At 36.3% G+C, this 15,750-nt stretch overlaps 1 protein-coding gene across 6 annotated transcripts in view; it reads right to left on the reverse strand.

Annotated features, from left to right (window-relative positions):
- The window catches only part of LOC145241561 (mitogen-activated protein kinase kinase kinase 7-like), a 621,914-nt gene that overhangs the window by 595,680 nt on the left and 10,484 nt on the right, over window positions 1–15,750 (reverse strand). For all 6 annotated transcript variants that reach the window (XM_080104629.1, XM_080104627.1, XM_080104631.1 and 3 more), the window contains exon 3: window positions 8,889–8,934. In XM_080104629.1, the coding sequence (XP_079960755.1) occupies window positions 8,889–8,934 (46 nt within the window). The remainder of the gene's footprint in view (window positions 1–8,888; window positions 8,935–15,750) is intronic.

Below are 15,750 nucleotides of genomic sequence, written 5' to 3' on the forward strand. Positions count from 1 at the left end.
CCACCCCACCAACTCCAAAAGTCCCCAAGGCCTTAACATTTAAATTTGAGTTCATCACATGCAAAACTGCTAAATAGACATACACAGAAAATTTTTGAACAAATATTGTAAAAATAGTCCCAAAAATGGAGTATTTTTTATTAGCCATAAAAGAGCCCCTGAGGTATACCCAAGAGTTATCGCGAAGTATAGACAAACAAAATTATCAGTTACAACTTTTCAGAAAGTTTTATAAAAATCCAAGTGTTTTTTTTTTGGTGGGGGGGTTGTGTTTAACGGCATGTCCATCCTTGTTGGGTTATTTTATACCGAATCGTGGTTTAGTATTTAAATATTTTTCTTTTTATTTATAAACAAGAATATGTGAATAAATATATTTATAGTTAAAATATAGTTTGCATTAAAATTTAATTAGATTCGTAAACGTTTTAGTAAAAAATTAAAAAAAGTAAATGCATGAAATGTATTAAAATGCAAGTAAATTTGCAATAAAAAAAATTTAATATTGTGTTATGTGTGTAAATTTGTGATGATAAATATTTGCTACTTAGGTGTAGTTGCATTTGTGTAAATTTGTGTGACAGTGTAATATTTGTGTAAAAATATTTAAAATAAATTTTTATTACGCGTGTTAAATTTGTATTAGTAAATATTTAGTAAGGTGTAGTTGCGTTTGTGTTTAATTTGTATAAGAAAGTAAAATTATACTTATGTATATTAAAAGTGCAAAGGATTAGTTTAGAAATACTAATTTGTATCGATTTGTATTGTCTTGCTTATTCACATGTATATGAAAATCTATTGGAGGTCATCCTCTATTGTTTCTGCCATTTCCTTGGATATGTGTTCATTTGTTTTCCCCTCATATCTGTTATAGAGAGTGGTGTCATCAGCAAATATACCCATCTCCGAAACAATTTTATCAAGGAGGTCATTTATGAATATCAGGAATAATAGAGGTCCAAGGATAGACCTATGAGGTACTCCCGCATTTATGTCATATTGTTTAGATGTACGACCATCGAGGACAACTTGGATTTTTCTATTAAGAAGGATTTAATTACATTATGAATTCTTCCAGTGATTCTATATGATCTAATTTTCCTTAGAAGACCATCGTGCCATACCCTGTCAAAAGCCTTAGATATATCAAGGGCTACCGCTCTACCTTCCCCTGTTTTGTCCAATGAATGGTATATACGTTCAGAAACTACAGTTAAGATATCTGCTGTTGAACAGGCTTGCCTGAATCCATATTGGTTGTCAGTAAATTAAAAAAGTAAATGCATCAAATGTATCAAAATGCAAGTAAATTTGTAATAAAAAAATTTAATATGTATGTAAATTTGTGATGATAAATATTTGCTACTTAGGTGTAGTTATGTTTGTATAAAAGTGTTATATTTGTGTAAAAATATTTAAAATAAATTTGCATTACATGTGTTAAATTTGTATTAGTAAATATTTACTAAGGTGTAGTTGCGTTTGTGTTAATTTGTATAAGAAAGTAAAATTTTATTTAATTATACTTATGTATATTAAAAGTGAAAAGGATTAGTTTAGAAATACTAATTCGTATCGATTTGTATTGTCTTGCTTATTCACACGTATATGAAAATCTATATTTTTGTATATATACCAATTTCTTTAAGGTAATCGATTCTGTGTTCGACTTTTATGTTTTTGAAAAGTTCTTTCATATTGCTGTCTTTGTAATATTTTCGTCTTATTAGGCAGAAAATCAATGCATTTAATAAGAAGCTGACATGCAATACACATTGGCTGGTCTTCTCCTTTAAGTAAATATGATTGGTTTAGGTATGTGTGACCTATACGCAATCTCGTTAATACAACCTCTTCCTTTCTATTTTCCTGGAATATTGTTCCCAGTTACCAATTGTTGGTTTAATGGCATATAGTTTATTGTTAGTGTAACCATTTCAATAAATTTGCCATTGTTTTTTAATACATTCATTTATATTTTTTTTTAAATCCGTATAGGTGACTTTAAAGTTTTCATCTTGATTTTCATTTAGAGAAGCCTTTGCTGCTGTGGCCATTAATTCGTTTTCTCTGATACCGATGTGGCTAGGTATCCAGCAGAGCACAATTTCTTTTGTTTTTAAAAATTCGCTTATTGTAGCCTTTAGTTTTACAACTTGTGCACTAGGTGTGTCAGAAACTGACCTTACGAATGTCAGTAAATTAAAAAAGTAAATGCATGAAATGGATCAAAATGCAAGTAAATTTGTAATAAAAAAAATTTAATATTGCGTTATGTATGTAAATTTGTGATGATTAGGTGTAGTCATGTTTCTATAAAAGTGTTATATTTGTGTAAAAATATTTAAAATAAATTTGCATTACGTGTGTTAAATTTGTGATGATAAATATTTACTAAGGTGTAGTTGCATTTGTGTTAATTTACTCCTGTGGCCACTAATTCGTTTTCTCTGATACCGATGTGGCTAGGTATCCAGCAGAGCACCATTTCTTTTGTTTTTAAAAATTCGCTTATTCTAGCCTTTAGTTTTACTAACAACGGGTTGTTAGACTTTTGTGTTTTTATTGCTGTTATAGCTGATAGCGAGTCGGAGAAAATTACATATTTTGTGTTGTTATCCCTGGAGATGAAATCAAGTGCTAAAGATTGAGGTTTCTTTCAAGAGATGCTTTTTTTTAAAAATTTTTTTATTATATACAGGGTGGCCAAAAAGTCCCAGGACACTATACACATGGCTTATAAGCTTTGACATCCAAGTCCTTTTTCATATGATCCATCATGGTAGCCCTTGGTATTCCAAGTTCAGCAAAACGTTTTCTGGTGGATTTCTTGGGAGACTGTTGCAGTGATTTTTGAACACCAGCACACGTTTCCTTTCGTGTTTCAGGCCTGCCACTTCTTGCCTGATCCAGAACGCTACCTGTTTCAAAAACTTTCTTCTCCCACAGATACAGATTACTTCTTGATGGCGCGGGCTTTCCAAATCTTTCTGTGAAAGCACTTCAAACATCTTTTCGGCCACCCTGTATACAGCTGCTCTGTCTGTCGCATCTACCTGTTTTGAGCCGTCCGTAAAGATGTATGCATGTTTAGGATAATTGTATTTGATTTGTTCAAATTCTTCTTGATAAACAAGAGGGTGAGTTTTTCCCTTGCAGTGTTTGCTAAGACTTAAGTCAACTTTTGCTACTATAATGTTCCAAGGAGGCATTTTTGGAGTAAATGTTTTGTGAATTTTTTTTATCGGGATCTCTGCTTCTTCAATAAGGGGTTCCATTCGTAGGCCAAATGTTTTAATGGCTTTTTCTTTTTGTTGAAATAAATGTTTATACTTGGGATAAAACGTGCAGTCGTACGCAGGATTGTCGGGATCTGCCTTCAATTTTGTATAATATAACAATGCTAACTTGTTATATCTGAGGTTAGGTGGAGGTTCATTTGCTTCGGCATACAAACTTTCTACTGGAGATGTTCTGAAAGCTCCCAGTGCAAGTCTCAGTCCTGTATAGTAAATGGGATTTAAAATTTCAATATAAGATTTTCTTGCTGCTTGGTATATACAGCTGCCATAGTCAATTTTTGATCGAATTAGGGATCTGTACAGGTTTAACAAGGTCTACCTGTCAGCTCCTCGGTTTGTATGAGCTACAACATGCAGAAGTTGCAGTGCTTTATTACATTTTTTTAACAGTTTATGTGGGAAATAAAATTTAGTTTTTTTATCAAAAACCATTCCTAAAAACTTGTATTCATCAACAAAGGGGATATCTTCTCCCTCGAGTTGTAATTTGGGATCATTATGTAATTTGTGTTGATTGCAAAAATGAATGCATTTGGTTTTATTTTTTGAAAATTTAAAACCATTTTTTTTGCCCATTTATTCATTTTGTTTGTACTAGGTTGTAATTTTCTTTCAATAGTATGGATGTGCTTGGAACGATAGCTTATAGAGCAATCATCCACGTACAATGTTCTATTTATGTCAAGAGTAAGTCCTTTACTATGTTGTTGATTTTTATATTAAATAGGGTTGTTGATAATATACTACCTGTGACACACCTTCTTCCTGTTTATTTATATCGCTTAGAGTAGATCCTATGCGTACCCTGAAGGTTCTGTTCATTAAAAAATTTTGAATAAAGTTGAGAAGTCTACCTTTAAGTCCAAAGTCAAATAGATCTTTCATAATTCCAAATTTTCCAGGTAGTATCATAAGCTTTTTCTAGATCGAAAAAGACAGTTGTGGCGTGTTCCTCTCTTATGAAGGCTTCTCTGACATAGCTAAGTTGACCAAATGGTCAAGACATCCACGATTTTTACGATAACCACACTGTGCATTGGTTATTAGTTTGTTTCTAAATATCAAATTAGGCGATGATTTACCATTCGCTCTAATGTTTTGCACATACAACTTATTAGTGAAATTGGTCGATAATTTCCAGGATCTGAAGAATCTTTTCCTGGTATTGGAATAATCATTGTATGTTTCCAAGGTTCTGGGAACTTCATTTTTATCCAGATGTCATTGTAGATTTTTAGTAAAAGTTCCAATGAAGATTTTGGAAGTATTTTCAAAAAATTATAGTGGATCTCATCTGGTCCTACGGCTGTGTTGTGTGATTTGTTTATAGAATTATTTGTTTATAGAATTTTCCAATTCTCTTATTGAAAAAGGTTTATTATATTCTTCAAAGTTTTTGGAATTGAAGTTTAGCTTGTACTTTTCAATATCAATATTGGTATCGGGTTATTTTTTCTAGAAATCTTTTTTAACCATTTCCCAAACTGTCTGGTTTAGTGGAAACATTGATCTTGCTGACATATTCTTGCCAGCATTCTTTTTTGGCTTTCTTTATTATTCTGCGTGATTTTGCTCTATACAAGTTGTATTCAATTAAGTTGCTCGTTATTGGTTCTTTATTAAATTTTCTTAATGCTGCTTTTCGTAGATTTCTTGATTCTTTGCATTCTTCGTTAAACCATGGTCTATTCTTTTTTCCTGAAGTAGTGTTTTTGGGAATGCACTCTTCTATTAAAATTGTGTAAATGTTTCGATTGTATCGATATTGTTTTCTGTCAATTGTTCTGAGCAGTGATTCTTGAATTTTTCCCAGTTGGCTTTGTTAAGTTTTCATCTTGGTGGATGTTGAAATATTTTTTCATGGCTTTTGAGAATGATTGGGTAGTGATGACTACCACAGGCATCATCGAATACGCTCCAAGAAAAATCCAGATAAGTGGAAGGATCACATATGGTTAAATCAAGTGAACTAAGCGTTCCATTTGTTGGATTGATGTGAGTGGCTTCTTTTTAGTTGAACAAGCATAGATTATTTTTATTAGATTTTCAATTTTCTTTCCCTTCTATCCATTTCCTTGTATCCCCATAAGGTGTTGTGACTATTTAAGTCCCCTAGGAAAATAAAGGGTTTAGGTATTTGCTCTATTAAGTTCTCCAATTCATTTTCATCGATTTGTTCATGTGGAGGTATGTATAAAGAACAAATGCTTATCGGTTTGTGTAAAGTTGCTCTTATGGCAACCATTTGCAAATTTGTTTTTAATTCAATTTGGCTCCAGGGTATGTTATTTTTAATGAATACTGATACACCACCAGAGGCTCTAAGTCCTGTATTATAAATGTAGTTACATTGTCAATAGTGTTTTCTACTCAAATTGTCCGAATTTTTAAGGAAGATTTCTTGGAGACAAATAACCAAAGGATTAAATTTGGTTTGCAACAATAAAATTTCATTGTAATTTGCCTTCAATCTACGGCAATTCCATTGGATTATCTTGTAATTCATGATGACTTTTTTTTTGGTTTGAGGAGTAACTTCAGTTTCCATGTCTTCTAATTCCGTAAATCTATTTGTAGTAGTAGTAGTAGTAGTGGCTTCTGTTTGTGGTAATTTCTTTTTATCATTTTGTTTTTTGGTAGATGTATTTTTTGTTTGTTTTTCAAGTGTGTTTTTTCATAACGGGGAAGACGTATTGGTGACCTGTGTGGTCTTCCTTTTAACTGATTTTGTTTTTCCTTAGTTTCGTCTTTTTCAGCATCTGCACGATGTACTGGTGATTTTTGTGGTCTTTCTTTTGATCAACTTTGTTTTCTTGGACGTTCTGATTTTGGTTGAGAACTTGTTTTATTGGTAACATTAGTTAATGATTTAATGGGATGATTAATTTTTGATATGTTTGGTTTGATTTCATTTCTAAATTTAGGCCAGTCATTTCGTCCCAATTGTAACAATTTGTTTATTAGTATTTCGTATTTGGAGTCTTGGTTAGTGATGTTGGATGATATACAACTTGAGGTGACTTGAGAGTACGTCTTTTCCTTCATGTATCCATCTACTATTTTCCTGGCTTCAAGGAAGGAGATGTTTTTGGTATGTTTTATTGACACTACTTCCTTTTCTTTCTTCCAGATTCTGCTTGCTCTAGCATAAGCAGGATGGTTTTCTCCACAATTTGCACATTTGCAATCAAGATTGCAGTCATTGACAGTGTGGTCTGGATCTTTCTGGCCACATCTGCTGCACACTGCTCGTCCCCTACATGCATCCTCATGGTGCCCAAACTTCTGGCATTTAAAGCACTGAAGTGGGTTTGGTATAAAGGGTTCAACTTTTTCAACGTTGGACCCAATTTTGATTTCTTTTCAGATAGTGGGTCTATCGAACTGCATAATGTAAGTGTTTGTATGTATAGTCTGATTCTCTTTTTTTATTGTAATTCTTTTAACGTTTATTACTCCTTGATTTTTAAGTTCTTTTGTTATCTCTTCAGTAGTGCACATTGATAGGTCTTTCGATTTTACTTTGGATGTATTCAGATTCTTGTGTGGATAAGTTTTGATATTTATGTTGTGGAAAGTTTTCATTCCTAGGAGAAAAGTGGCATGTTTTTCTCTTTCCACTTCCACCAGTAGGGTTTTATTTTTTAAAGTTTTCACATTTTTTGGAGTAATATATGCCGATATAATTTTATGTATAATAAACGGTGATAAGTCAGTTATTTTGGTTTCTTCGGTGGATTCCAATACAATAAATTTTGAGGATGTTTAATATAATTCATTATCTGAACTATCCGAGTCGACGTGTTGGCGCTTGGAATTTTTATTATTGGTCATATATATATATTTTTTAAATTCATTGTTTATGCTCCCCACCCACCTCAGAGTCCAATATTGGGACATGTTAAAGGGGAAACCCATTCGCCTTGTCATGCCAGGGCTACATAAACAGTATACATGTTCCAAATGGGAGCCATGAGCACCCATCATCCTTTAGTTACACAATCCAAGTCATTTGTGGTAACTTCCGGCACTATACAGCCATGTTATGACTTTAATCATTTGGCACATTTGACCCTAGCCACCGTGTAAGTAAAAAGTGTAAGGAAAAATTCAAGATGGCGCCCGACTCTCTCTTTAACACGGTAAGATATCCTCAACATGGCACAAGAAGCAACAGCTACACGATTCCCCAGCCAACTCAATCGTCACTCCCCCACGTCTTTCCCCTCACCCGCTTTTATCGTCGTTCTAGGCCGGCTAAATTTGCATATTCCGAGAATTCGTGTGACTTTGCGAGACATCATACTTTACAAAAGACGGCGGTCGCCATCTTGGTCTTTCTTTTCTATTTTTGGTCGGTAACGCTGAGCTGGTCTCGAGGTAAGTCTTTTTCCCCCCATCCGTCTCTCCCACGTACCCACACAACACGCAAACACGCGGGCGCTTATCTCCTGGATGCACGTTACACACCGCCTTCTAACACATGGAAAAGAGGGAAAAAATGTATATAGTTTATAGTGCTACAGGGTAGAACTGTATTTGTTACAGTTTAGAGGAAATTGATAGAAAAGTAGATGTGTTAGGGCTTGACGTAACTAGCCGATCGATCGGATCGGGCCCCTCCGACCGCCCATCTAGCCTTGTATGAGGCCAAAGTGGAGTGTTGCAACTGATATCTTTAATTTCCCTAGATATCAGTTGTTCAGCCACCAGGATCTTTTTCAGAGTCATTATGGGTTGCCACCCACGGCCAACAGGTGGCCCCTTTGAGAGGCTTTTACTCTCTGCCGGGGGACAGTTGGTGTATTCTAATGCCAACACCGACGCGGTTGGGAAGTAGGGAAGGAAAGAAAAAAAGGAAGGGGAAGAGGGCTGTTGTTTTTGTTTTTGCAGAACATAAGTTTTACAAAACAGAATAGAAAACAAAAACAGAAATTTAATATAGGTGCATTTCGTCTCGGGAAGCCAATAGACAGCCTGATCTGGTAACATCAAAAAAATCCAAGACATCAATTTTTTTTTTTTTTAATAAGCACAAAAGTGTCAATTTTAGCCATTTTAACCGGAAAGGAAACCAGAGTTTTCCCGGAAAATCTGTTCAGTTACTTTTTACTCATATCATGTTTAATGTTTGCGCAAAATTTTAAAAAAAAATCCCCAGGCGTAGTTATTGAGAAAAGTGTGGACAGACAAACAGACAAGGGTGAATTACAGGTCCGTCTTTCTTTTGTCAGGCGACCAAAAAAATATCCGAACATACGAGGCACCACAAAAATAGTCATAACTTCCTTAATTTTAGATTTTAAAAATTAAAAAAGATTCCTTATTATATCAATCTATGTCATTGAGATATTTTAAGCAATTAAAAAATTTTTTATGAGTATTGTAATTGTTAAAGGAAAGAAGCTCAGTCTTAGTAGCATTAAATATCCATTTACGGCGCCATTCTACTACAGAGTTTGCAATGTGTACAAATTCTTTGGTGGCATTTCTGATACGTTCTCTGCTGGCTTCTCAATCAGCATTTTTGAAGCAAAACATTACGAGATCATTTACCAATTTAGAAGTCGTGTTTCTACTCACCGTTATAAAGTGATCCTCCTTCTGCATATTCCATAACGAGACACACCTAGAAAACAAAAAAGGTTAATTAATAAAGATTATCCAGTTGTATCTAAAATAACCAGCAGGGTCACTCAGCATTGCCAAGGACATGGACAAAAATTTGAAAAGTTAAAAAAAAAACAATTAAATATTACTCTTCATTTTCCAATGCAGTTCAAGCCAGATCCGTCATAACTACCTATGTGGCCAACTCAAAATCCATCTCGACATTCCACACAATGTGATACTATCGACATCCCTGTACCTGGGATTTGGTTTTAAGACGCATTTGTGCCATTCTCAAAATGTTATAACGATCTGGGAGTAATAATATCTAGCAATCTTGGGTTTGACGACCACTTGTCATTATCACCACCATAGCTCTTGAGCCCCTGGGGTGGGGCATAGGCCATCTACAACTTTTGTAGATGCTTTTGTAGATGCTTTTGTAGCGAGGAGTTCTTTTTTTCGGGGCGAGGATATTGGCCCCACACCCAACCTTCTCAGAAGGTACATACAGCACCTAACCTTCCTTGGAAATGCAGACAAGGGGAGTAAATTATAGTGCCAGTATTCTCCTCAGATCATTGACAAATCGGGTGCTACCCACAGTGAGTGCGTGTGAATGCTTTGCACTCATAGACACAGGGTGCACGCAGACTCTCGTGCGCAAAGCATGCTGTGACGCTTGAGACAAGAAGAGGATTCCAGTACTGACAGTCAACGGGGGCACTCTAGCCTCTTGTGGAGTTAGTGTCATTCGTACACATGTTGGTGATGGGCCTACAATAATCATACAAGTCCTGGTTGTGAACGGGTACCTCCTTGGTTATGACCTGCAGTTAGGAATGGATGTTATCAAAGAAGTGGGTTGTGTTCGTATTGATGGTGAGGGTAGGGCACATTTATCTTACGCCGGCCTTTCTCTGGGTGCATCCATGAAACTGAAACAGCCTGACTTTCATGTGGAATTCGACCAGCGTACGAGGTCCTGGACAGTTTCCTAGGAATGGTAGGACGAGCAGCCACCCGGGAAGTCGTACAATAAGGTTCCAGAATATAAAATTCCCCCTGGAGCTGGTGGAGAATACAATAAGGAACTTCAGACTTGGATAAAAAATGGATGGCTAGTTCAGAGAAGGAATGGGCCCCCCTAAGTGTCTGACCCCGTTAATGGTGGTTATCCAGCATAATAAACAGAAGTTGAGGCCGGTACTCGACTATCGAGAACTAAACGAGCACGTAACTCCTTTTACAGCCCGCGCAGATGCATGTACTGAGAAGTTGAGGGAATGGCGGCAAGCAGGATCTAATGTATCTGTGCTGGATCTTCGTAAAGCATACCTTCAAGTGCATGTACATCAGTCACTATGGCCCTATCAAACGGTGCTCATCAAGGGAGAAAGGTATTGCTTAACCCACATGGGATTTGGACTTAATGTGGCGCCATCAATTATGCAAAGGATTGTTGACGCTATATTGACTAAGGATGAGCGCATTCAGCGGGCAACATCTGCATATATTGACGATGTGTATGTGGATGAAGAAATTGTGTCTGAAACGCACGTAAAAGAACATCTTCACAACTTTGGCCTTCTCAGCAAGGAACCAGAAAGGCTACAGGACGGTGCAAGAGTGCTCGGTTTGCAGGTCTGGGAAGAAGATAATGTCCTGTGTTGGAAACAAGGCAATGAAATCCCTGGTATGCTCTGTGTTTTTAGACGATGGAATATATCTTCATTGTGCGGAAAGTTGGTTGGACACCTTCCTGTGGGTGGCTGGCTTCGTATTGCAGTGGCATTCATCAAACAGAGAGCCTCTGACGTCACCACCGGATGGGATGATAAAATTTATGATGCCTCTCTCAATACAATGGCCAGAGAGGTCCTCAACAGAGTGCACAAAGATCCAGCATGGGGCAGATGATATGTTGACAGCTAGGACCGTAGTATGTGGGTTGACGCAAGCTCTCTTGCCATTGGCGTGTCTTTAGTCCACGATGGAGCCGTAGTCGAAGACGCTTGCTGGTTATGCCCAGAAAAGGACCCCCAACACATAAACCTGGCAGAACTCTATGCAGTGATCAAGAGAATGAACTTGGCAATCCTTTGGAAGACAACCGCACTGCGACTATTCACAGAATCTGCTTGCGTCTATAAGTGGATTTCAGACACTCTTACCGGACGGGCTAGAGTACGAACCAAAGCAACGAGCGAGATGCTCATCCATCGGCGGCTCGACAGGATCATGAGCCTGGTGAACGAATAGGCACTATCAATGGAGGTGTTCCTGGTCAGATCCAGCATAAACAAGGCAGATTGTTTGACAAGGGTACCTCAAAGATGGCTTGATGCCATAAAAAGAACTGCTGAACCTACGCAACCTCTCTGTGCCACATCTATGACCCCTGGTCAATCTAATCGGATTAAGGAAATCCACCAACAAAGTAGGCATCCTGGAGTCAAGCGGACTCTATATTTTGCTAAGTTGGTTGAACCAGGAGTGCAAAGGCAGATGTCATGGAAGTGGTCAAAAACTGCATGGAATGCCAGTCCATTGACCCGGCACCCATTCGCTCGGAAAAGGGGAAGTTGGAAGTTAGGAGCCACTGGAGCCAGCTAGCGATAGACATTACTCATCACAATGGCGATGATTTCCTGACTCTCATTGATTGCGGTCCATCAAGGTTTGCCATGGCGTATGCTGCATTGACAAGATACAGTCACTATTGTCTGTCAACTAAACAATATTTTCTTTGAACGTGGACCTCCAACAGAGATATTACTTTATAATGGTGCTGCATTTACTAGCGAACATTTTAGAAAGTTTACTGACAGCTTGGGCGTACATTTGAGATTTCAATGCACCCATGTACCTAGTGGAAATGGGATCATTGAACGGAATCATCGAACTGTCAAAACAATCGCGGCTAGATCAGGCTGCACAGTGTTTGAGGCAGTTTATTTGTACAATGTAACTCCGAAGGATGATGTTTCGTCCTCTACAGCGCCGGCTGATACATTGCATAGGTATCACGTCAGGGTGAAGGGCATAGAGACAAACCCGCTGCCTGAACTGGAAGTAGGCGGAGAGAGAGCGAGGAAAGGATATGTCGTGTGGATCAAGAACCCGCGAGGCAAGTGCACGACAAGGATGGAGTCGGGCGAGTCACTGAAATAATCAGCCCACAAGTGGTGTGGGTCGACGGCGTGCCCCGTCATATTAAAGACATACGGTTAGTAATGCAACCATCACTAGACGACACAAGCGAATCAGAGTCAGAATCTAGCGAGGCATCACTCTGGATTGCAGCACCACCATCAGACAGTGACTCGGAGATTAGTAACCTCCCAGAAGACACAGAGATGCTCAACTCTCTGACCGCAGATGAAAGCACTAGTGAAGATGAGACGTGTATCATTCCCCCATCAGAGAAGACGAAGACAATCACCACCTCCTTGCCATCTGTGATCATGAGATCAGAGGGGGAGTGTGGGGAAAATGGCTTACCGTACAAACGTCCTTGTGTCTGTCTATCCTGTGAGTCGCGCGCATCAAGAAAGAAACAGTCCATCATGGCGGTCGTGACGTTTTGTAGTGAATGAAGTCTCGCGAGATCACATGCGGGTGCCTTATAAAAACAGGTCACTTGTCGGTGGGAGGGATCGAGAAACCATTTGACGTTTGAGAAGCGGCAAAATCAGTTGAGAGAATTTGTGTGAGCAGTGATTTTTGCTTGTTGATCGACTTCAGTAAGGTCACTAGCTTTGAATGCTAATTTTGTTTTTGGTTTCGATTATAGATGATGGCACCCAAATACATTTTTTTTTTTACTTTTGAAATCACGACTAATAATATATACAAAATCTGGACAAATTTAAATATCATAGTTAAGCGTATTTTACGCACGGGAAAAGTCGGGCACCCCCCCCCACCACCACCACCGCTAATCTAAAATATTTTGTGTTTAATTCTATTTTTTTTTGTGCATATTTTTTTTCAGTCATGTAATCCACCACACCCTCCAACAACTAAACCACAACAACTAAACCAAACTCCATGAATAAATATTTGAGAATATAAAGAACTTAAAGCTTAGAATTTTTTTTCCAAAATTACTGGATTCAGCATTAAATAACCCAAAATAGGTTGATATGCCGTAAAACAAAAAAAAAAACAAAGAACAGATTAGGCACAAAGGCCATGAAGTGTGAGAGGGATGGGAAGGTTGTTGGTCATCCATAGTCCAATTTAATAAAATTGACTATTCTACTTTGAGTTATAAGCATTACAGTCAGTTCTTTGGCAGAGTAAATTACAATGGGTGTGATAAAAATGTGGGGTTTTTTTTTAATTATTAATTCAAAAAAATTATTGGTTAATTCCTATTTTAGTCACCTATATTATTTTGACTGTAATTGAAACAAGTTAATACGTTTGAATGACAATTTGCTAATCTAAAGTAAAAAAAATAAAAATAAGGCTTTTTTATACATCTATTTCCAACTATGTTTAAAATGTACACGGATTCAAAAAAGTTAGGGCTGTGCATATTACAACTAAAACAAATTCACTTATTTTACAAAAAAAAAAAAAAAAAGACCTACTCGTCACGGCATGAAAATGTTATATTGCAAAAATCACAAAAGTTTAATCAAGTAGGTTTTATTTTATTTAAGAAAATCAAATTTTACGATTTTTAGCAATTAAGTATTTTTAGCAGCCACTGATGAGCCCTTGCTTCTGGAGAGATTGTTAAGGGGGAGATAACTAGGAATTAATTTCGAATTTAATCAAATATGGCAACTGGTTCCTCTCGCATTGAACACGTTATAAAATTTATTTTCTTAAAAATAATTAAAAAACTGCTGATCAAATTACATGGGTTTTGGAATATGCCATCTTTGTTCTGTAACATTTGCGTTTTCTTTACTTAAAATGAAAATTTTAAATGCAATTCCAAATAAGCACAGATTTTTTTTTTTTTAATGTTTAGTTTCAGATAATGCACCAATGTTTAATTTTTAAAATCTAAATTGGTGTCTGAAAGGGAGACAACTTTTAAATTTGTGACAAAGGGGAGATAACTTTTATATGAAAAAAAAGTTCGTTTTAGAAATGAGGAAAGATTTTCCAAGATATTATTTGCAGTTAAAGATTATAAGTGATTTCCCTGTCCCTTCATACAATATATACTATATATACTAGCAGGAAGACCCGAAGCTGTTCGGGATTGAATGGGGATCAACAAATGTTCCACAATCTATAATCATTGAATGTTGGAGTTATAGAGAAAAAAAAAAAAAAGAACGATTTTCAGATTGCCAAGTTCACCGGCGCCAGTTTCGACGTTATCGCAAGTAAGCCTTCTTCAGCTGACACCAGGTTGCAAAGTACTCCATAGCGATGTTGAGCTAACAAAAAAAATTGTTTTCAATTGAAGAAAATGTTGGCCTTTTATATTGTCAAACCTGACCGTGTCTCAATTTGCATAAGACATTTTTGTCTCGTGTCAGTCAGGTTTTAAGTTTTAGACTCTTTCTTTTCTTAAGCGAATGACACCACTACAATTTTCCCTACACACTCCAATACTTTTAGTGTCATAAAAATCGGTGAAATCGCCCATTTTTCAATCATATCGATTGATTGCCGAGTCTAGTTATGGACCCCCAACTCCGCAATATAACATGGAAAAAGCTTCACATGCCTCTCCACAATACATCATCTACATTGCACTGTAGAGAATTCATTGTACAAAATTTTCTGTAAATAATAGTTTCACTTAAAGTTTAAAATTTAAAAACGTCAAGTATCATGATTCAGTTGTGTTCTAAACAGAAACGTTCATTTCAAACGTGCCCGTCTTATCCAAAAACCAACTGTTGATTTTATGAAATTATTTTTACATAAGCACTTTGATTAAAGTTAAACATATAAAAGTCAAGTATCAGGGTTTAACTGTGCTCTAAAAGGAGACATTCATTTCGAACGTGCCTCACCTTATTAAAGAATCTACTATTGATATTATAGGCTGGGCCTTCCTGCTTATGCGATAAAACTTCTCAAATGTGCTTGTGGTGTTGGATTGTATGAAAGTTAACTTTGGTCTAAATCGGACTTTCTTCTTTAATCGGATATCAATAATTATCAGAAACATTCCAATTAAAACCTATCGATACATCAAGTAACTTTGTGCGAAATTTAAAAATAAAAATATGGCTCCGTTATTCCAGAGTCGATAGGAAACGAACTTGTACAATATTCCTTTTATATAATAGTAGAGATAACAGATGTACGGCACAATCATGTTGATATACTGGAAGTTAAGCAATATTGAGCCTGGCCAGTACCAGATGGGTGACCATTTGGGAAGGCTAAAAATGTTTGAAATGGAATAAACGTTTCAGCAAAACCTACGAAAATATAAACACATTCACAGCCAACTCCCACAACAGAACTTTTCTGCTTAAATGTATACAAGAAAGAAAAAAAATCATACCAAAAAGTACATTTAAATATTTGAAATATTCACGGCATATTTTCCTGGATTACATTAAAAGATATTTATATCTATTTTCTTCAGCATATCTTTTGAAACCTATATATATATATATATATATATATGTATAAGGAATGAAAAAATGTACCAGCGGTGGTTGACGTTATGTTTAAAGAAAAAATAGAAAAAACCGAATGAAATTATTAAAAAATCAACGTTTCGTCCTTGTCTCAGAGGATATCTTCAGGATAATTGAAATAAAAATGTGATAAAAGAAAAAGTCATAGATCGTGCGAAAAAAGACAGTTTTTTAAAAACCCAACCCATGTCGGGAAAGACGCA

The sequence above is a fragment of the Euprymna scolopes genome, chromosome 20 (assembly GCF_053919585.1).
Source record: "Euprymna scolopes isolate OS-2025 chromosome 20, ASM5391958v1, whole genome shotgun sequence".
In the NCBI taxonomy this organism is placed as follows: Eukaryota; Metazoa; Mollusca; class Cephalopoda; order Sepiida; family Sepiolidae; genus Euprymna; species Euprymna scolopes.